A 23,808-nucleotide genomic window follows, 5' to 3' on the forward strand; every position below is an offset into this window, starting at 1 on the left:
ACATGAGGCAGTTCAGACACCCAACTGATAATCGTTCTTTGTTAGAAATGTGGTATGTTAGAGTGCTGAGCAAGCAACGTCGGATTGACCCGTCGGCCAATCGGCCCATGGCTGATGCGAAATCATGGCGAGGAGACCTGGGGCCGGATCCTGAAGCCTGGCCTGGGCCGGCCTACGGCCCAGTCATGGGCTTCACACTTCAGGAACCGGCACCCAGGGCCTCCGCCTCGCCAGTTGCAAAGGATCTGTAAGTAACTTACAGATCCTTTGCAATTGCAGCCCTGCCGCAGATGCAGAGAATGGTAACACTGAAGTGTTACCTTTCTTTGATACATGCGGCGGGCCTGGCCAACTGCCGTGGCCTGGGCCACGACTCCATGGCGCCAGAGGCAGTCTGTGTACAAAACATGGGAGGGAGCTGCAGAGCTGGGCAGGGCTGCCTCAGCCTGACCAGCTCCCTCCCAGTGTATGTTTTGTACACAGACTCTGCTCTCTGGGATGGCTGCAGCGCCCCTCTGCCCCCAGGATTCAAGAAGGGAGGACCACATCCACGAGTCACTGAAGAACCCTGTGTGTGTGGAGATTTCAAGACCCAACGGTAAGGGCAACTCAATGTCTTCTAAAATGTTACGTTTCCCATAAAGCGCCAGAGTTCGCTGACTTGTGTTGTGTGCACCATGGAAATGAGCATTCAAGAAGTATATTATGCAAGTAAATCAAATAAGTAGGATACAGACTATGGCAGAAATGCTTATCGGCAGATTTTAACACACGTGGAAGAGCCACCCAACAAAATACAGGTTATATATAACTCACCCTATCGTATTATCGGTAGCCAAAATGAGACTCTTAGAACACGTAATGCACTGTACCCCTGAAATATCTGGTACTCAGTCTGTCCATACAAGCTCCCTGAAGGAACTAATCTTATATGCGGTGCATACAAATCACAATACATAAATGTGCATTTACCATACCACACAAAATATCGCTCGTAAGGAAAGACTTCTTAATTGTGGGTAATTTTCCTTCCATGTGGCAACCCCTAAACTTTTTGCTGTTGTTTTCACCATGATCTAGACTTTGCCAGAGAAGTGCAGCCTTCTGCCGCACTCCTCTGGGCTTTCGCTCCATTCTTACGGGGAAACTGACATGCCCTTAAGACAGTCAGTACCGGGAAACGTTGTTTTCCGTAGTTCTTTTATCATGTTGCAGCTTTCGCGCAACATGGCACAAGAGGGCACTGTAAGCTAAGTTACTGCTCTCTTGGGTCTCTAGTGTTCTACAGGCCCTAGACACTCTTTGGATTGTTAACGAACGGTGCAAGTGAATCACGGACGGGACTGGTGGCAGCGATCGTTTCTTTGTGTTTTGAGCTCCTTTTGGCTGTTTAAGCGCATTTCTCGCGCTTAACCGAAAATGGTGGCCTGGCTTCCAAAATGGCTAGACCACGAGGCTTTGTCCTGCTCGCTGACCTTCTTGCCCCCTTCACCTTCCCCAGGTCGAGCCGACCCGGGGCCTTCCTTATTTGGGCATCTACTTTCCCGCGAAACACAGATTCTTTTGCGGGCTTCTACAGGCCTTGTGTGTGCCTCCAGGATGTGGGCTGGGATGTCTGGTCCCAATACATCTCCTGGGTGCCAGAGAGTCTAGGGTGGTGTGAATGCCTGGGACTTCCGTGGCCCGTGATAGGTCCACGTATGGTGTGCGTGTTTTGTGAGCAGATCTCCCAATGGGTCCCCTCCGTTTTGGCGCGAAGGGAACCGTGGATAAGAGGGGGCTGGAAACACCACTACCAGGTCGATCTCCTGAGTTCTCACGAACAAAGGAATACAGGAGCCAAGTATCCTGCAACTACGAGGCTGAACCGAGGAATCGCTGGTGACCCGCTGAAGGACTGCTCCTCTGCACTGCTGTCTCTTTGTGAAACCCTTTCTACCTCCGATCGAACGAGAAGGCCTGTACTGGTACTTCGACCCTTTGGAATAGTGGGAACAACTATTCTCGGCATCTCCACCATCTCCTGCACGGAAGCCTTTGGAAGTGTCTCTGGGCCATCCAGTGTACTGACCAGCCTACCCAGGAGTCTTGCTCTGTAACCGCCGTCAGGTTGTGTTGTATTACGAGTCCCTGCCACACTCGCACGATTCGTACACTTGGCATTCCCAGGTCTGAAGTGAGCAGTGTACATTGGGCTGAAATGCACACGGCTGCTCCGTTGCCCTGCTGTGGTAACAAACTGTGCGGGTTCACTGCGTTTGGGAAATCCTCAACTCTAACTTCTGCTGCCGAGGAATCTACACGACGCTGAGACATCCCCTGCTCGTATCTGAACCTGCCAGCACTGAAACTGACGCAGAGAAGCCTGGGTCTGCCTGCATCAGGGACCGGTGAGTAGCATCGCTAGGAACTGGTCGCCCTCCTGCAGTAGCCCATAGCTTTTCCCCGCTGTGTCAAACAGCACGCCTTTCCATACTCGCGCTCTGCTTCTGCCCACAGTGGAGGCTGCGCTTGAGTCGCGGAGCTCTGTTAATCTTCATTTGTTCACTGAACTGCCTGATTCCCTCGAGGAGACTCCCCTTGGCCCGTTGGCACCTGTGTGTGCAGGTACTTTTGAGCACAAGGCTCCACTCTTCGTAGGGCTTGGACTTCCTTCTAGTTAGGTGCCTCTGAAGGCGGACTGGGTCTAACTTTTATTCGCACTGCCTGTTTTCCTCCCCATCTAGGTGGTCTGCACATTTTGTGCGTCTAACTCATTAGATTCGTTGGTAATTGTATTATATATATTGTATTTGATTGTGATGTTGGTTTACTTGAGTTTTACTGTGATTTCTCGCTACGGTCAATGTTACGAAGGCCTTGTAATAAATGTGTCTATTATTTTTAATATAACACCTGCTTGGAGTAATTTGTAAGTGTCCTTGCTTTGTGTGCTCATTGCGGGCTTTCAGTCACCCTCACCCCTCTTGAGACCTAGTCTTGACCGCCGCGATCGCTACCTTGATTGGTCTGGCTTGTCCAGAGGTTACCCTGTTCCAAGAAACTAGGCTGGCCTTCTGAACCTCTGCCCCTCCTCGGCCACTTTGTGTTACACTTTTGGTCCGTGTCCAGGTTGTCTGGCCTCCCTGACCGTCATTCAGCCACTGAGTGTTCAAATGCTGCGGTGCGGGCCAACCCGGATTGGATTGGGGTGCATTGTTGGAGCGGTGTGGGGTACAGCATGGGGTGCTGCAGGTCAAGATTGGGTCTTTGGTTGTGCAAATGTTTCCAATTTGGCCTGCCCGCCAGTTTACCATTGAATTGCTGTATTGAGGAGATGTCTTCTGTTAATAACATGTTGTTATGCTGGGTCATTTTGTGTCGATGGGAATGGTGTTAATATATATTTCCCTAATATAAATGGATTGGTTTGGCACTTTTTTGTGATGTCTGTTTCAAATCGAATTTACAAATTGCATGAGATGACAATAAAGCGCACCTCAATTGAAGTGCGACTGAAGTTGCGAACATTTCCAAAACGTTCTCATTTACAATAACCGTGTACATGTTTATGGAGGCCTCGACCTTCTGGCCACTTGATGTGCTATGTCAAACATTGACTTCATTGTGCCACGATGAATGCTTTGTAATGTGTCTATCTTTATTCCTATCTCCCTGGCATGCTGTGTTCAGGATGTTTTTTTGCATGTATGAGGTAACGAGTGCCCAGAGAATGGGATGTCCTGCGAGTGCACTGCTTTCCCTATTTTGTCAACCTCTGATTCTGAAGCCTGAAAACTAAAAGTAGATGCACGCAGGCTTGACATGCTGCCAAATTTGTACCAGACGTGCAGATTAACTTTACTGGTCTGCTGTCAAATCTCAGTTACCAGTTTAATGGTATCCACTACAGAATAATTTCTCATTTTACTATAGCCGATATGATAGCTGAGTGGGTTGAGTGCTCGCTGCTGCGATGTGTGTGTGATTTGCAGGTTTGAATTCCCAGCAAGGCCATCTCAGCCTTTCATCCTTCTGAAGTTGATAAGTGAGTACCAACACAAGAGCTTAAGCATAAGTGCTATACAATAACATGATATAATTTGGCCTTGCATGTCTGCTTGCATTCACAGTAATTTGACAATATGGATCTATACACACCGATATTAATGATACATATGGTGATCCATTCTTGTATGCAAAGTTGTTATTTTATGTGTTGTAATGTAACACGAATGAGCCCTCCATAAGTAGCATTTTCTGTAAAGTCGTGGATTCACAGATGATGGTTTGAGGGCCACTTATTTTGAGGCGAGGGGTGGGCCACTTTTGTAAGGCGAGAGTGGGCCACTTTTTTGGGGGTATCTGGGCCTATTTCTTGTCCCAGTCCGACCCTGAACAGATGGCGACGCTTTCACTGCTTTCTTGTGTTGAAAATCACACGTGCATTTGGGAAACTCTTGTTGCTTTGGACTGCAATGAACTGGCTTTTCCATACTATACTGATGAACGCTTATAAACACATGCATACTTAGCAGGCTCACAGTCCATTAAAGTTCTGCTCTTTGGCCAGCTTGGTAGATTAAGTTATTTTATAGTAAATCTGAGTGAAAAGATTTACAATCCATATACTATTTTGCACAAGGCTTTCTATATGTTACGCTCCCACCCAAGTTCTCTGTAGCTGCAGACCTGAATGTCTTCAAATCTTCTTTTCTGGTACTAATTTTCCCAGACTACTTCTGTTTTTTTCTTTTCAGAAACTGCTGTCCAATGGGCCTAAATATGGAGTAATCTAAAAACGCAACCTGACTTCTCTACAACTTTGATGAAAGGCAGTTAGAAATTCCTTTGAACATTTGTTCTTGAACAATCGGCTCCCCAGCTATTATTCAGCCATCTTGGCTTGGGAGACCTGTACAACATAGGATTCAGGAAGATAAAGCACAAACACCTTGCCCAATCCCTAACATCTCCTCCTTGCAAAGCATCTTCCCACCCTATTTACAATCCCTAGTCCCCAGACAGCCCTGCCATTAACTCCCCTGTTCCCAGCGCCGACAATCGGGCAACCTTGCACATATGTCTCTCTGCCTTCCAAGGAAATGGATAACATCCATTGTCACTCCAGAAGGGGTAAGCACCAGTCGATACTGAAGAGGTTGTCTGATACTGGGACAGAAACGGATCCCGACGGCAGGGTTTACGCACACGCACACACACCCATCTGAATTTGATGATTTCATCACAGCTGATTGGGGTAGGGGGTGTGTGAACCAGATGACGTTGAACTCAGGCCCCCCCACCCCCCCCGATGAAATAGGGGCCATCCATGCGCTCATGTCCAGGACGGCCACGATGTTCGCCCTTGCGTCGGAGGAGCAGTGAAAGGAGTGTGCTGTACCAGTGCAAAGAGCAGCGCAGGAAATCTGTCATGTCTATCCCGCTGTTTGAAGACTTCTTGGAGGATGGTGTCACGCTCCAACCTTCAAGCGCAGGAGTGGTACGAACCAACCACCCCCTCCGCGGTCTGGGTGCCTGCAAGTCACAGCTTACACAGACCTCCGAGACCCCGGCGGGGAAAGAGGATTAGGGAATCGATGGTTGGACAGGAACTGGTTTTCAGGATAACCGGAACAAGGGTTAGGAGAGGGAAGGTGGACAGGACTGGGGGTTACAGGGTAAATACAAACTAACAATTAAACATGCATACCCAAACCTGCATATACATTACATGCCCACATTACAAACTGTCTTCAATGAGGCAATTAGAGCAAAGGACTTATCTCTGTTTTTGAGTGCTGGCCTCCTGCCTGCGCACTCTCAGGTCCGGTCTCCGGAGCAGATAAATGCTGCAGAGAGAGTTATGAGTTACTACCTTGTGAGTGTTTCCTCACACACACAACAGATGCATCAGTGGGTAAACGACATTCCTTCATGCACCCCCACTCATATCCAAGTTGCCACGTTCTAACTCGTATGCCCCCTTGAGTGGGTTTCCCCCTGATATGCGGTTAGGCCGCACGTGGCCCCGCAGTTCACGCTGATCCACGTGTTAATATGCACACATAGAGTAAATAATAAACGTGCCGCTAGCCGCACGTGGCGCAGTGCGACTTCAGTACAAGCCACGCCGTGTTCCCAGTTGCGGTTCCCTTAGCTTAGTGCACATGGCTAATTATGCATGCAAATAATATGCACTGCTCGTGGGATCGCTGTGCTTCGGTGCGAGTCTTGCGCGGGTCTTAGCTTTGGATTAATGCTGCACTTATCTTTTGCCGAACAAGGGGACTGATGAGTCTGGGCGGTGCCCCCTTGCATGTGCCCCGCTTCGCGTGAGAGATTCCTGACTGTTCTCCCCTGAATGCAGCTTTGCTGCCCAAGCGCGGTTTTCCCAGCATGTGCTGCAGCTGCTCCCCTGCGCTTGCGGTACTTATCTCAGGCGTGTGAGGGGCCCGGGTGATGGCTGGCTGGGGTGTGGCCCCTCGCGTGTGTCCCCTTGCGTGGAGCTGCAATAAACACGTCCTCTTCGTTCGGGAGTTCAAGCACAAGCCCCGTGCTAACGTGCGCATGCGCGGATGTGCTCCACCCAACGTCGGTGGGGTTTTGTAGTTTCCGGCCCAGGGCCTGCTGGGAAGTGGAGTTTGTAGGCCTTTGTTCCTGCAAAGAGGGCACCGAAGCCTTCTATAAGGCAATATTCGTTTGCGCTGGGGTTTTTTGTGTTTGCCCATGTGTGGACCACATCCACAACTCACTCCAGGCTCCCCTCTACACAATCCCAATGCCTGCACCCTGACAGATGGCCTGATTACGTTGGCGCATCCCGCAACTGCCCCGGTTTAAAAAAGAACGGTTCAACAAAAAGTACAGAGCCCTGTAGGGCTGGCTCAAGGTCACAGATTTTCGACACAATGTCCAGTCAAAGGTTGTGGATATGTCCTTTTTGGGAAGGAGGAGGGTGAGGCCTTACAGTCCATAAAAATGGACACGGAAACCGCTCACTCCTTGGGCACACTACAGCAAAGGTGCTAGTCCTTTTGTTTAGGAAAAGGGTGCTATGACAGGACTTTGCGGGATTACTGTCCCAGTCTTCCTCTTCCTACAAGACCCCGTACTCATCAGGGGACCAATACAGGAAAAGTCTCAGTCCTATAGGGGTTCGCAACAATGTTGTGGCTCCTCCCAATCTAGGGGCCAGTCTGGCAAACGAGCATGACCAGCCCAGGGCCAGGTCCTCCCACTTCAGCACCCCTGTGGGAGGTCGACTGTCAAAGCTCGCCAAAGAATGGACACACATCACGACCCACAAATGGATGCTATCTCTCCTCCAGCAAGGCTGCTTCGTGGACTACCCACCAGAAATTCCTCCCGCACACAAACAAGAAAATATGCAACAATGCTTGCTTCAAGAAGTGCAAGCTCTGCAGCAGAAGGGTGCAGTGGGGAAGGCTCCCAGGGACGAGTTTGCACATGAGTGTACTCCCGCTACTTCCTGGTAATGAAAAAGTCACTGCACAACAATTCGGGGTGGGGGGGGGGTTCTAGGCCCATATTTGATCTGAGGGTGCTCAACAAGTAAAGATGCAAACTGTCTGCATGGTCGCGCTACAGCAGGTGTTGTTGTCCCTCGGCTTTGAAGACACCTATTTTCACATTCCTATTCCCCTTTCACACCAGGGCGCCCTACACTTTGTGGTGGCATAAGTACATCAAGGCCCTTCCATTAGGCCTGCTCTGCTGGCGTTGCTAGTGGGGGCCCACCTGTCGCGGTAGAGCGTTCACGTCTACCTGTATCTAGACTGGTTAATGAGTGCCCCCTCTTATCCGCTGGCAGAAACCAACACCGCCACCACCATCCAGTGTCTACAGCAACTGGGTTTCTCCATAACATCCCAAAGTTGTGCCTGGTCCCATCTCAACAGGCCCTTTATCTCGGAGCAAGGCTCAACACCAAAAACTGCACCGCCAGACTCTCAGACGAAAGGGTAGCAGCTCCTCTACACAAGGTGCAGTGTCTCCACAGTGCTCGGGTAACGCTTGTCCGCAACTATAAATTGCTGCTGGGGATGTTGTCGTCATATATCCCATTGATCACAATCTGCCAGTTACACATGAGACCGGTGCAGGTATTCCTGGATGCCCATTGGATCCAAGCCTCGGTCCTGGGATGACCACATTGCTCCAACACTGGTTTTCGAACAGATCTTTTGCTGGTGGCCAGTAAGGGGGCATTTGGTGCACAGGGCCCCCATCAGGTTGCCTGACCATCAGGCCACTTTCACAGCGGATGCTTCACTGGAGGGCTGGAGCGCCCACTGTCAGGACCAACACACCAGGGATCTTTGGTTGGAGGAGGAAAAGAGCCAGCACATCAACCTTCTAGAGCTACAGGCATTTTATGGGCACTGAAGTCTTTTCTTCCCCTCCTGAGGGGAAAAGTGGTACGGGTTTACACAGACAACACAACGTCAATGTTTTATGTACGCAAGCAAGGATGAACAAGGTCCCTACAGATTTCCATAGAGGCCCAAGCCCTGTGGCATTCGGTTCTACAGCAGGACCTTTTTCTCATTCCCCTTGTTCTACTTGGGATTCAGAACACTTTGGCGGACTCCTTCAGCAGGGAGTTATGCTCTTGCCACGAGTGAGAACTGCACAGCGGCTTAACTTGTTTCGAACGTGGGGCACCCCAGAGGTCGACCTCTTTGCTACCCCACAACCACAGTCGCTGCAAGACCTTTGCCATCCGATTCTCCGATCTGGAGAGCTTGGGGGTCGGGGGGGGACGCCTTTGCATTACCATGGGATGGGAAGTTGATTTATGGATTTCCCCCTATTCCTCTAGTTCCCCGACCTTCAGACTGTATCGGTGCAAACTGATATTAGTGACATTGGGAGGATAGCTCAGGGGCAACGTGCTCGCCTTGGAAGCAAGACGACATGGAGCACCACAGGTCCGATCCCCGGGGTCGCGCTTAGAAACCTCTGGGTATTAAGCGCGTTATAAATAACCTACCGTATCATACCTGCATGGCTAAAACAGTTTTCTGCCCTTCCGTCAGCAACACCAGTCACTCTTGTCCAGGAATCGGGGAGCGGTACTGCACCCCGTCCTCTCTCTCAATCTGACGGTTGGCTCCTGTGTTCCTAGAGTTCGGGGCTCTGTCCTTTCCACAAGACTGCCGAGCAATCCTGGCCAGGGCTAGAGCTCCATCCACCTTGAAATGCTACCGGAGCAAGTGGAAACATTTTCAAGTGTGGTGCAAAAACCGACCGACTGCAGCCTCAAACCATCCGACCGGAGGATCGGAAGTTGTCTCAGTCTGGTTTAACTCAATGAAGGTGTACCTAGCTGCGATCTGCAGGTATGATATGATAGGTTATTTATAACGTGCTTAATACCGAGAGGTTTCTAAGCGCGACCCCGGGGATCGAACCTATGTTGCTTCGTGTCGTCTTGCTTCCAAGGAGAGCACGTTGTCGCAGAGCTATCCTCCCGGGACAACCTGGAGGATGCAACCGCACTCCAGGGTGCCATCCCTATGGTTTCACCAGCTGGTGAAGGAGTTTTTGCATGGGCTGTTCCTGTCTTTTCCACCTGTCTGTTGCCCAGCTCCAGCATGGGAGCTCTATGTGCTACCCGCAAGACTCATGATACCATTGTTTGAGCCCATGCACCAATCCTCTATTGAATTAAACGTCTTTCCTGGGAAACTGCGTTCTTGGTGGCCATAACTCCGACCAGGCGAGTGGGGGGGAAACGATTTTCTGTAAAACCGCCCTATTTGACGTTTCACAAGGACAAGGCTGTTCTAATTATCAACCCAATGTTTGTGCCGAAGGTGCCCTCTGCTTTCCATCTAAATCGGCAGGCGGTCCTGCTTGTATTGTTTTGGTACACCAACGTATCCAGCGGAGCAACCACTACACACACTGGATGTGGTGCTTGCCCTCAAGTTCTATGCGGCGTACTAAGTCCTTCCGTACATCAGATCAACTGTTTTTTCATGTGGACCTTCTGGGCCTGGGAAAGCTCTCAAAGTCCTCCATTGCAAGATGGATTGGTGTCTGCATCTCATTCTGCCATGAGCAAGCCGACAGACCCCTTCCTGGGATGCCCCTAGCTCACCAGAGCTGTAGCTGCAACCACTGCTTTTATCTCTGGAATCCCGCTGCCTGACATCTGCCGTGCAGCCACCTGAAGATTGTTGCATACGTTCACCAGGTTCTACTGTGTTCTGCGGAACCTTTTTGCATGAGGTGGGTAAGTCTAAAGTGGTAAGTTATACTGGGAGCCTGCATCCGCCCATGGGTATTGTTGCAATAATGCTTTGTAATCTCTTCACAGCATGTGAATCTATGGAAGATACAATGCTGGAGAATGAATAAGTCAGTTACCTGTAACTCTGGTTCTCCAGCATTTGGTGTCTTTCATAGATTCACATGCGACCCTCCCACCTACCACTCATGGCTCGTCTTTTGGATCTTGCTGCCACTCACGTGGGCTGCCAAATCTGAAGATGGCCGACAGTGGAGGAGTTCCTATTGGCTGTGAGCAGTATGACCCAAAATGCCTGACTGGGAATATTCACAGCATGTGACTCTATAAAAGATGCTTACAGGTAAGTAAATGAAGGATACCAATGCTGGAGAACCGGAGTTACAGGTAAGTAACATATTGCTTTTTGCAAGGAAACGTCAAGAAAGGGAATATGTGATTTACTATTTTTATGCTTAGTTTGGATGCTGCACAGTCCTGCGTTAAAGACGTCTGCATATCTTTTTTTTAAATTAAAAAAAAAAAAAAATAATATATATATATATATATATATATATATATATATATATATATATATATATATATATATATATATATATATATATATATATATATATATATATATATATATATTTTTTTTTTTTTTTTGATGGTCTGCCCCCAGACCTCCATGGAGGGGGGGGATGAAGCCCTGGATATCAGTACCTACTCTTTTTGTGTGATTACATTATGTAATCCATAAGTCATTACCTTTTGTGAAATTTGGGGTTGGATTCTGTGAGTTTGACAGTTCACTGCAAGATCAGACAGAAGAAGCAAAGTATCTGAGTGGGCGCCCCAACTACAAAGCGCCGTCAACGGCGGCAAGGTAAGTATAATACACTACTCCACTGGCCGCAGGCATGACTATCCACACACCTCCTTGTGCAGCAAGGTCTGTGACAAAATGTGGTTGTGCTGTTCATACATTCTTTGCCTCAACACATCCTGACAGTGCAGACCTACGAATAAAATTCAGGCGCGCTGAACACCGCTCTAGCACTGACGCGTCACCCCCTTCCCAGCACCCACCCAAATGCCAGACTGGATGGTTTGCTTCTCTACCGGAGCCTGGCCAGCCCTGCTAAGCCTTTTTTGGCCAAATGAACACACACATCCTAATCGTACTCCTGACCCCCAACGCTCCTGTCTTCGGTCCACCGAGGGCGTTCCCACTAACAGCGCATTGAAACTATAATAATGGTAAAATGGTGCTATACAAATGACAAGTACAATATAATTCAAGACAAGTTAAAATATGAACTGGGTATCTGTAATTTAGAATGTGTAAACTATATTCTGTAAAATCTTGGGGACTAGTAAAAACGAACCCCGATGAAGGACTAGGGAAGAGTCAGTGGCACTCCAGTTTATAAGGCTTCGAGGATAAGCCAGACTACCCGCTTGAACTGATAGAGCGGTAGGGCACAATGTGTCTCTTTATTCCTGGTTGGTAAGACTCCTGAAAAGTACTCCTGCTCCTCCAGCATCAAGTTGCCATATAAAATCACCCGGGATGGTAGCGACTACTTACTCAGTGCTGAATGGTGGGCTGACTACTGCATGAACAGGTACATGCAATAGAAGCTTGTACTTGCTGTGTGGCCGTTTTCCAGAAACCTTGTCTGGAACAGTAAATTAGACCTGGGTCGGATGTGATCAATCCATAGGGCGTTTTTTGGGGGATTTTTGTTTTGTTGTAGTTATGTAACTAGGGCAGTTTTGCATTCCTTTGTTACCATGAGTGTGCCACCGTGGGTGCACTAACAGTCCCAGACGGATGCAACCACCAGTACTAGAATCATGATTTGGCCATCCAGGTTCATGGCAGAGATAGGGCCAGGCTTTCCACTTCACTGCTACTTAGGACAGCCTATGCAGAAATGGCGAGTGGATGATGAGACCCATTTACCATCTTTAAGCAAAGATTTCAGGCAAACAAAGTAATGTACCCCTTCACATCCGCATTGTATCCTACATCACACTTTCAGAAAGGACCTCAGAACATAACTTGTTCTCTCGCACATAACCCGCCTGTACATTTCCTTTGCCTCCACTTTCCTATCCTAGTCTTTGTATCATATCCTGAAAACCTTGTGCAACTTCTGTTTCACCTACCACCATTGAAGCCTGTAAGGCGCTCGGAGACATTCTGGCTTAGGGCCAGTGCTGAATAAAACTTTCAAATAAATATAGAAATAACTTTTGATAGCATTTATCTAGCTAGATCCTGTTTCATCTATGTGTTCTTTTGTCTCTGGTTTGAACTAAGACCATGCACATCTGATCACATGCTTGCCACCTGTTTTATGTTGTGTACTGACTGATTTTTCTGTTTTAGGACAAGGACAATGTAAATATACTCAATAAATACGACGACAACTTCTTTGGCCTGTACTGCACTTGTAAGAGACCATACCCAGATCCAGAAGATGAGGTAAGCTGATTGCATGTAATTGGCTACCTAGAGTTTCCTTTCTTGTTCTTGAGTATATTGTCCATGTGGCTGAGGTTTGTGGGGGGCATTGGCACGTTTTAGAGTGAATGATGAACAGATGATCCCATTTGGTCATGAGGTAATCAAAAAACTACATTATATATAAAACTGGTGGCAAACATTTACCCCTGTTGTTGTTTTGAAGATTCTGGTAGCTGTGTATCGCACATATGATCACTTCTCTGGGTATGGAACCCCAAGGACTTTATATCCACAATGTGAATGCATCTTATTTCATATGGTGGCAGCACAGGAGAAATCCAAGGGTGGCGGTTGTGTTGAGCAGATAGTTGAGTTGAAAAGCAAAACTTCAGCCCCCCCCTCTTCTTCTCCTTCCTTTTAAACATGTCCTATCCCATTTGTGATCGGGGACGGGTTCCAAGGCTCCGGGGACCCATCTGTGAGCCATGGGGGAAATTGGAGAAGTTCCTGTACCAATGGGAAACCTGTACAGTAGCATAAAGGAAAACACAAGGTCTGCATAGTTTGTGGGATCGTGGAGTAACCGCATGAAGAAATGCTCTATAGAAGCCTGCAGTATTTTATCAAGAGGATGCCGACTAGCCAAATGAAGGAGCGCTTTGACTGGAAGACAGTCTGCCGGGTCCACTGATCCTCTCGGATGCTGATGGAAGTTGGTACAACCCAAGCTCGAATGTGCTGACAAAAGGCTTGTACCTGATTAGAGAGCTGAGTCAGTGGATCCATTTTTGAGAAACAGTGCCCGAGAGGCTGACTAAAGCCTTTGGGGATGCTGCATCGAAATCTGGATTAAGGTAAGAAGTTGACTTAAGGCAAATCGCAACTAAAGTCGAAATGGCGGTTTAGTGTCTCTGAGAACTACACTTTGTAGCAGAGAGACAGTTCAAAAGACTCTCTACTATCATACTGGATGAATTGTAGGGGCGCGAGAGCTAAGATTTATAAGTTGTATCTTTTTCTGAAGCAAGTCAAGAGGTGGACGAAGGCCTTTGATCGATTTATGGTATTCAAAAGAAACCCCCAATGGTGGGAGTAAAGCTTTTTTAGTATGTGTGGATATGAACTTGAAGGTCATTAGGGAACTATGGCTGTCTCTGAAGTGTTCAGTAATGCAAGGAGAAAGGTGTTGGGGCGGGGGAGGCTAAGCCTCTGAACGACTGTAAAAATAGAGTTTGGGCCTATTAGGGTAATTCTCAAAAATGGGCCAATTCCCAGCAACTTTGCTGCTGGATTTTGAGGACTGTTTTTTATCTGAAGCGAGTGAGACCCTTTTCCCACTCTCTCGTGTATTTTAATGTGATTTTATACACTTTCTTTTTGGTTATGGAGTCTAACCAACTCCATAGCCATCATCTTTTCCAATTATGTCACAAAGCACCTTCAGTGCAGTGACACAGGGAAGTCTTTCAGATTTCCCAAGGTTTAAATATCTTCTCTGGGATCAACTACGGTTTCCCAGAGCAGTGGAGTGAAATTGACTTCACTTAGTCCTGTAAAATTCTACACCCAGTGCTGCCCTATCTTATAATAGAGTGCTGGAGGGGTTACTTAGAATCCACTATGTCTAGTTAATCATGTAGCATTTATGTTACCCTTTCCTCTCAGAATGGCTGGTGGCAGTGGTTTTACAATGAACTACCATGATTTACCCCGACCGCGAACTGTTTGCAGCTCCGGTAACGTTAAATTGTGGGAGCCATGTTTTTCAAAATGGCGCTGAGCCTCCTTTCTTTAAAATGGACCCTGTCGTCTTTTTTTGCCATTTCTTTGTGGAAAGGTCCTTCTCGAGTTTCTCTGTGCGCCAAACCAGGTTTGGTCGCCTTTGGTGGGCTTCAGGAGTGAAACCCGCCTCTGGCGCCTGAGTGTCTGGGGTAGGCAGGAAGTGAGGGAGGTGCCGAAACGCCCTGTGCTTAGTCTCTTAGGAGACCCAAATGCACTCGGTGACGATTGGCTGACTGTCCGGCAAAGATAGCCACCCTGCTGGGTGAGCAGGAAGCTAGGCTGGAAGGAATGGGAGAGAACTGAATAAAAGGCGAGTCTCTTGGCTTGGAAGGCAGTCGACCACTGGACGAAGAACCGACTAAGAGCTTGAAGATTGATTGATATTCAATTTCTATCGCGCTCCTACACAAGTGTTTCAGAGAACGACAAGGCAAGGGAGGGGAACGGGGGAGAACAAAACGGCGTTCTTACTAGGCCCAGTGACTTTGAGAACACGCAAGTGCATGGGAGAGGGGAAAAGTGCATGGAAGGGGGGAGAGGTGGAAAGTGCGAAGCAGAGGAGAAACCGATAAATAACAATAAATAATAAAGGCAACAAACTGTTAATGCAGCCAGCAATTTACAAGTGCTAGGTTTAAGGCAGCAGACAGGGTAAGTCTGATAAGTGCAGGAAGAAAAGGGGGGGCTGTATGGGTACAGATACAGACCCCAGTGCAAGGGGTGGCCCGGAGGCAGTGCGGGAGGGTGGCAGGATGAGCAGGTACCTGGGCCCAAAAGACACAGGGTGGCCATGTGCATGGTGCCAAGAGGGAACCGATCAGCAGGGGAGAGGGGGAGCGAAGGCAGAAGAAAAGAGTACGTCTGCTGCAACTCCTGGACTGTTGGTTTGCCCGGTGAAGCCCTGCTGCAGGTCCGAATCGCCAAGTTTGCATCGACCGGAAGCCCTGCAAGGACACTCCCTTGAGTTGGTGGGACCAATCACTCCCTAGTAAGCCACCTGGACACCCATCTCGGAGCTGGTTGCATTTCCTCAGTGCTGCAGGAAACCGCAAAGCCAGGGAGAGGGACACCAGATTGCGTGCGTTGCTTGTAAGCTGGCCGGAAGCTTTTGGAAGATCCTCCAGACTCCACGAAGCAGGACTGACCAAGCCTGACCCCTCCTCCCCCCTCCCGCGCTCAGTTGAGTGCGGCACCTCCGATGTGAGGAAAGTCCACCTTGACAGCCAAGAACCATGCTTATTGCTATTTGCTGTACCGCAAGGTGCTGAAACACGAAACAGCCACTGAAAGTAAAGTTTGCTGGTTGCCAGCTTTGACTGTGCCAATACAGTGCAGGAGTCCCGCGACGTCCTCCCTCTTTTTTTAAAAAATGTTTTTATTTTGAAAGTAAACAATGCAAACCAAACTTGCAGCATTATTTACAATGGACTCGTAAACATCAATTAACACTCATTACTGCACCCCAATTCCCCCCCCCCTCCCTTATCAGCATTTCTGGTTCTGTATCCGCTGCGTGTGGCTGGGTATCGCTTCCTTCCGAAGCTGCAGGATCCACTACTGTGCCAAACAGTCCTGTAATTAACATTCTCCAAGCCGTCAGGTTACCTACATCTTCCTCCCTGCAATTGCTACATGCCTCCTGCCATACCACAGTTTCAGCCTCTGCCCATTTTTGCAAGTCCCGCCACCATACCTCTATCCGTGGCTTGTGGCATTGCTTCCAGCTCATGGCTATCCTTCTTTTAGCAAGCACATATGCCAGGTCCCTCAGTTTCCCACGGTGTTTAGTGTTCCGTGGTCTGGGAAACCCTCCCAGCAGGCAGGCCCAGGCCGTATCTATGTGTAGCGGGACCCCTTTGTCCGCTAGTTTCCGTGCCACTTCCCCCCCAAAAAGCTTCGATCACTGGGCAAGACCAGAACATGTGTGCCATATCTGCGTGTTCCTCATCGCATTTCGGGCATGCTTGTCTTCCTGCGTTCGCAAACTTGGATATTCTTTTCGGGGTCATATAGGCTCTATGCGTTATGTATAACTCTATCTGCTGCAATCTAGCATTTCTGGACACTTTCTTGTGGTATCCCATGGCCCGTTCCCACATTCCATCGGTCAACTGCACCCCCACCTCCGCTTCCCAGTCCAGCCTCAATTCAGTCAAATCCTTCCCCACCCGGGTCATGACCATCTCATATAGTCTAGAGATCTTGTGCCCTCCCTCCGATATGTCATATATCGTTCCGATTAGAGCGTCTGGTTCTTCCGCCAGCACAGTCTCCGGCCAGGTTTTGCGAATAGTCTGCACTAGCCTGAAATACGTAACATATTGGCCTCCATGCAACCCTGTCTCTTCTCCCAGGTCTTCAAATTCTTTAATAGCCCCTTCTTGCCATATGTCTCCCAATGTGGCCAACCCAACCGATTCCCAATAGTTCCTGATTATCATCCTAAGATGGTTGTCTCCCTTAGTTAAGGCAACTAGTGGCACCTGTGGGGAACACAGGCACGGGTTCTCCATCAATTGGCATACTCTGTGCCACATCTTCCACCCAAGCAACAGCATACCCGGGCGTTCATTCATTTCAAGTCTAGGAACCCAGATAATCTCTTTTAGGTAAAACGGGGCGCAGTCCTGCCCGAACAGCCTAGATTCAGGAGTTTCTTCATCAGAGAGCCATTTGGTTACATATTGCAATTGGCTGGCTACATAAGGCCTCAAAGTTCGGCAGCTTGATGCCCCCTCTATCATGGAAGTTCTGTAGCTTCCATAGCGCCACTCTATTGCGGGTGCCGTGCCACAGGAAGCCCTACACATGCTGTTCAGTTTGGCAAAAAACTTCTTGGGTATCAGGTGTGGTATATTACTGAAGAAATGTAACAGCCTAGGCAGGACCACCATTTTGAGCATTGCCCCCCGCCCCATCTTCGCCAGCGGCAGCTTCTCCCAAAAATTCATATTCGTGCAGATTTTCTTCACAGCCACCTCGGTATTGTGCAAGTGTTCCCCCTCCACAGTATGATATACATCTATTCCGAGGTAGAGGAAAGAATCAGCCGCCCAAGGTACGCACAACACTGGCAATCGTTCCCGAGGGACTCCTATGTAGCTCCCCAATGGGAACATGCTCGATTTTTGGGGGTTTACCGCTATGCCGGATAGTTCCGCATACTTTTCCATGACCTCTAAAATATACTGAAGATTTTCCTCCGGATATTTCAAATACAGTAACAAATCGTCAGCATATAGGGATATCAGGTGTTTCTTTCCCCCTACTTCAATACCAACCAAGTCATATTGTTGTCTGAGGTACACTGCTAAGGGCTCCAGGGCTAGAATATATAACATCGGGGACCAGGGGCACCCTTGTCTGGTGCCTCTACTGAGTTGCCACCTCTCAGATAGATCACCGATCCCGTGCGTACTCTGGCCAGTGGTTCACTGTACAACAATTTCGCCCACCTAACATAACCCGGCCCCATCCCGTATTCTTCCAGGGCCGCCAGCAACCATGGCCACCTCACTGAATCAAAAGCCTTGACTGCATCTAGGGACACCACCACCACCATTTCCTCATCGCTTCTGTTCCCCTCTTCAATCACCCGGTGGAGTCGCCTGTGGTTGTGAGTTATATTTCTATTGGGGACATAGCCTGTCTGATCCGGGTGTATCAGTTTACTGATGACCCTTCGTAGCCTATTAGCCAGGACCGCCGTCAGGATCTTGCTGTCCTGGTTCAACATTGACAGCGGCCTATAGGAGCCGCAGCAATGCCCTGGCTTGTTGGGCTTGGGGAGCGGTACGATTAGTGCTTCTCTAAGCGTATCCGGTAGCCGACCCTTCTCAAAAGACTCATTAAACATCTCTAGCATAGGGGGGAGTATCTCTGCTTTATATACTTTGTAAAACTCGCCCGGGAATCCGTCCGTACCCGGGGTCTTGCAGTTGGGCAGCTGTTTCACCACCTCCTCTAATTCATCTAGGGTAATAGGTGCGTCTAGTTCCTCCCTTTCTTCATCACTAATCTTAGGTAGTTCCATGTCTTTTAGTGTTTCTCTAATCTCCTCTTGATTTTTCCCCTCCTCTGTCCTCATATAATGTTCTATAATAGTCCAAAAATGCCTCATTGACTCCTTCCTGGGTGTCAACCACCTCCCCGTCCTCTCTAGTTATTATCCTAATCGGGGGCCTGGGGGTTTCGCTCTTGTATAACCACGCCAACAAGCGACCAAATTTGTCCCCACCTGCATGTTGCCTCTCGACATACTTTTTGTAGTTAAGGTTGCAGGCCTTTCCCAAAGCTCCGCACACCTCTGCTGCAACTCGAGTACAAGTTCTGCGTCCCCTCCTGCCTTGTCGCTTTCGCGCTCCAGTTTCTTCTCCGCCTTCTCTAGTTCTATTAGGACCCCACCCTGCAGGCCTTTTGACTTAGAAATGGCAGTACCCCGCAACACAACCTTAAAAGCCTCCCAGAGTGTACCCGCTGAATCCACACTGCCCGTGTTCACCTCAAAGTACTGCAAGATCGCATCCCTGATGTCGTCCCTGAAGACTGAGTCTCTGAGCGCCTCCGCAACGGAGGCGCCACGTCGGTATCCGCGCCCTAGGGCGACAGTACTGCCAGGTCAGCACCAGGGGCGAGTGGTCCGACAGGACCCTTGCTCTATATTCTATTTGGGTGGTCTCTATCATCACATCTGGCGTGGCAAAAAAAGAATCCAACCTTGTGTGTAAATGCTGCGGAGCAGAGTAGTGAGAGTACTGTTTCATTAGGGTGTTTCAGTCTCCAAAAATCCGCCAGCCCAAAGTCCTCTAGTAATGTCTGTAATACCCTGGCCGCCGGGGTGGGCCGATCAATCTTCTCATCAGATCTGTCTGCCTTTGGGTCGAGCACACAAGTCCCCTCCCCAAATAACCGCTCCCCCCACACACGCGCCCAGATGAGTACATAGGGTTCTGAAATACGTGGCAGTGTTTTGGTTGGGGGCATATGTATTTATAATACACACCTCTCTATTCTCTACCAAGGCCCTCAGTATGACCAGCCTGCCCTCCGTGTCCACCACCTCCTGTGAGTCGGAGCGGAACATGCGGTGCCACCCAGCCCAGCACTCCCCTAGCGTAGGCAGAGTACGGAGAGCCCACTACGGTGCCTCTCCACTTTTTCCCTACCAGTTCCAATTTTTGCTGGGTCAGGTGCGTTTCCTGCAACAGCGCAATATCAATCCTCTGTCTTTTTAGGTACATCATGACTTTTTTCCTTTTTAAATAGCTGTTAAGTCCCCTGACATTCCATGTTACGATCTTAAGGTCTCCCATGGCTCATAAGTGTCTTCCTGCCTCCCATGTAGCGACTCCCCTTTGCCCACGTGATACAGATAGCGTCTCGTTCTAGTAGCTTCTTGTGCCAGCTCAAACCCCCCCTTAACTATATACACAGCAAAACCCCAACTTCCCTCCCCTCACCCCACCCGTCCCTTCCCCAACATCACACGCCCCAACTGCTGCCCAGCTCCATCCTCGGAGCTCAGGCACCCCCACATCTAGCCCTGCAAGCACCGACCGATGCACAGAGCTCAGTAGGGTGAGGTCGCCCTAATGGCCACTCAACTAAAACTATCGTGGGATAAAGAGAATCGTTCCGTAAGGTTCCCGTTAAGTCAACATTAACCACAGTGCTTATGGCAAATAGTGCAATCGTCTGACCTTCTCTACTGAAAGCTGCGCAAGCGACTATATTCAAGTCCCACGTGCCACGCCATCTCGCGGCACCTTCTTCATGCCTCATTTATTTCTTCCGAGCTCTTTCTCGTTCGAACTTCTGACTCCTGGGGACATCCTTGTGCATCGAGCCATCCCATGGCATCCTCCGGGGTCTCAAAAAAGAGTTTTATGTTTATGAATGAGTTTCAATTTTGCAGGATAAAGTAACATATATTTGTGGCCCGCCTCCCTTAATCTCCGCTTTACTGACCCAAAATTCATGCGGCTACGCTGCACAGTCGGTATAATCCGGGTAAGCCGTGATGTTTGCCGCTCCTCGTGTGATCGTTCCTCCCTTACAAAAGTGTTCCAGTATCCTCTCCCGGTCGCGGTAATTAAGAATTTTGGCGATCACAGGCCTAGGCGGGTTCCCCGGCGGCGGCCTCCTCGTTAGGGCTCTGTGTGCCCTTTCTACTGCAAATCCTTGGGATAGGGCTCCTCCGGGTATCTCTTGCAATAACATGGATTCAATGAATTCTGTAGGATCGCGGCCCTCCATCCCCACCGGCAGGCCCACGATGCGGATGTTATTGCGACGGGCTCGTCCTTCCGCCTCCTCCGCTCTGCTCTCCAGGTTGCCCACTCTTTGTATCAGGGCGTGCAATTCGGCTTTATGGGAGGCGCAATCCGCAGTATTCGGGCAACTTCCTTCTCAAGGGACTCCGTGCGCTCCGCCAAGGCCCTGACATAATGTCGGAGTAGGTTAACGTCCTCCTGCACCTCTCCGACCTTGAGGTCCAGCGCCGTTTTTAGTTCGGTGACGGCTAGTTCGAGCTTAGATTCCCAGGCCGCCCTTAGGTCTGCAATCGCCGCCCGGATTTCTTGGTTGGCGCCCGAAGTCGTCATGCCGCTCGCATCCAGCTTGTCCCTGCTTTTGGTGATGTCTTGACCCGGGGACGTCTTAGTGAAGTCGTCCAGAGTGGGCTGTTCCGCCTTCGGCCTCACCGTTCTATTCGACATGACCCAGGGGACCTATAGTTTGCTCAAGTGACAAATGTGCACACAGTGCGCCGCTTTCGCTGGGTCACCGTGCGGCCCACTTCTTCCTTTGTTCCGGACCTTGGTCGGCCATTTTGTGTCGTCTTTCGTCTCCGGTGTTCTTTGTCGTCCGCACCGATCTCCGCCGTCACTCCTGCACCATCCAGAAGTTCACCACACGTAGCCCAATCATTCACACACCGGCATGTGTATTTTCAGTGGTCGGCGGCTCGTCTTCACGCACTTATTTGCCGGGATCATTGCAGGATCTCGGGAGCTCCTCCAGAACGCGTCCTCCTACATGGCCCTCGTAGCCACGCCGCCGCGACGTCCTCCCTCTTGTCCCCACTACTGATGCCCAGGAAGTGAAATCTGCAGAGCGGTACAGGAACAGAAGTCTTCAGCTGCATCTTTTTCTTCTTTACTAAGGTACTGTAAAACTAGCCTAAGAGAACTTGCCTCTTACTGTGGAAGTGCTTGTAACTTCTGCAACTCACAAGTCTAATCAGCTTGTGGTACTACATTTGGTTCTTCTTTTTATCAAAGACACCCAAGAACTTGTGCAAAGACTTTTCCATTTACTTACCTGAAGGGCTGCATTCTATACAAAGACTTTTGCCCATTGACTTTGCCTTAGCCTATTGAATTGACTGCCTTTTCACTTGCTATAAGAAAGTATTTGAACTGCTTAAGAAAAATTGTATTGTGTTCTAATCTTTTTCTTTTACAAACTATTGAGTATTCTGTATGCCAACAGTAAGGTATTCATGTCCCCAGCACCCTTGTTACTGAAGTCACCTGTGGGTGTAGGTTGTGTCTGTGGGCCATCCCAAAAGGGCCTTGTCTGATCCAGAAACTCAGTGTACAGTATTGAAGTATATTTGTGTTACTATTCTATTGCTCCCTTCTGAAGAAGGCTTTATAACTGACTACTTATTAATTGTTTATGCAAGAAACCTTGAGTGCAAGTTTATTAACTGTGAATCTTTGTAACTCAGCACAGCTCGCATTTCCCCTCTTGGGATAAGCCTGGCTGCTCAACACGCAACTTTGTAGTACAAGCTTATACCAAAGGTTGGGTTGCCTATACCTGTAGTCATAGTTGTTTGTAGTGTTCCCAGAGGGTACTGCATTCAAACTTTGCATAACAGGGCTGAAGTCTCTGAAGCAGAGATTTAAGTCTTTGAGAAGTGTGTGTGACTACATCTGGAGGGAAATGAAAGATTCCAAGCTTCCGAGAAAGGCACACTTGAAAAGACAATGACAGTCTCTCTCCAATCCTTGGTCTAAGGGACATAAAGGACACCTTCTGGGTTAAAAATAATTTCTGTTTAGGTCCTGTGAATGTGCTCTAAGTAGACCCAATGTTTTAACTTCTTTATTGCATTTTTCTGGGGATCGCTTTGTGCCAGCAGCAATTATTTTTTTGTAGTCTGGTTATTTGAAGCAGGGGGGTGGGGGTGACAGCCAGAGAAGTGGGATTTTTTTTAAAAATGTATATTTGTAAGGTGCTTATTCATCAAGCAAAAAGCGCCCAGAGGGCAACAGGGAGGGAACACGGGAATAAAAATCAAATAAAACAAAGTTGGAGGTGGTCCTACTAGGCCTTGTGAGCATTCAGAACGTGCAAGTGCAGAGAGAGAGAAGGGATGAGGGTTTGGGGGGAGGGGGCTGCTAGGTATACCCAGAGGGAAGTGCCAGGGAGTGACGCAACAAGTGCTTGGGTGAAAGTGGGCGGCTGCCAATAGATATGTACGTGCAGGCCTGTGGTGTTATAGGGCAATGGGTACTAAGGCAAGTGCTGTGAGCGGGTGGAGGCTGAAGGCGATTGGGTGACAGTAACAAGGACACACAAGAGACCTGGTCACCAATCTAGGCAGCAGTGGGGTTTAGCATGGGAGGGAGGAGGTGGCGAAAAGGAAAGTCTTGAGGAACTTCTGGATTTGAGGAGATCGGCTCAAGACGAAGGGGGAGCTGTTCCATAGAAGGCAGCCTGCTGAGGGAATAGACCGGCCACCAGCTCACTGTTTGGCGAAGCGCTTCACGCACAGGGAGTTGGCGCCTAGGGAGTGTAAAGATCTGGAGGGAAGAGTACCTGGTGAGAGCAAGTTGTAGATGGCGTGGTCTCTGGCCCGAGACAGCCTTATGGATGATGCAGAGGAATTTGGTCCTTGCAGCAACCAGGAGCCAGCGGAGAGTGTTTAGGGCTGGAGAGATGTGGTCCCTGATCTTGAGGCAAAGGATAAGTCCTATTCTGGATTAGTTGGAGGGGTTGTAGAGAAGAAGAGTGTAGATTCAGGAAGAGGTTATTGCAGTAGTCTGGAGAGAACCAGAACTCTCGAGACATTGAGCTTCTGGGGGAAAGTGAGGAGAAGAATTCCTTTGAGGAGGTAGTTGAATGTTGGCCTTCTTTGTATGGTCTTGGATGTGAGGGAGGAAAGAAGGAAAGGAGTCTAAGATGACTCCAAGGTTTCTGGCTTCAGATGAGGAAGTGGGGGGAGACCCAGAAGATGGTCAGAAAGAGGGAGCAGGATTCCTGTAGGAAGGATCTCAGTCTTGCTGGCGTTGAGGCAGGG

At 49.1% G+C, this 23,808-nt stretch overlaps 1 protein-coding gene across 1 annotated transcript in view; it reads left to right on the top strand.

Annotated features, from left to right (window-relative positions):
- Nucleotides 1–23,808, top strand: part of LOC138526989 (putative E3 ubiquitin-protein ligase UBR7) — a 213,777-nt gene that overhangs the window by 20,115 nt on the left and 169,854 nt on the right. Inside the window, exon 4 of the mRNA XM_069637960.1 lies at nt 12,639–12,734. Coding sequence (XP_069494061.1) covers nt 12,639–12,734 — 96 coding nt within the window. The remainder of the gene's footprint in view (nt 1–12,638; nt 12,735–23,808) is intronic.

The sequence above is a fragment of the Ambystoma mexicanum genome, chromosome 14, assembly GCF_040938575.1.
Source record: "Ambystoma mexicanum isolate Mex_15411 chromosome 14, UKY_AmexF1_1, whole genome shotgun sequence".
Lineage (NCBI taxonomy): Eukaryota > Metazoa > Chordata > Amphibia > Caudata > Ambystomatidae > Ambystoma > Ambystoma mexicanum.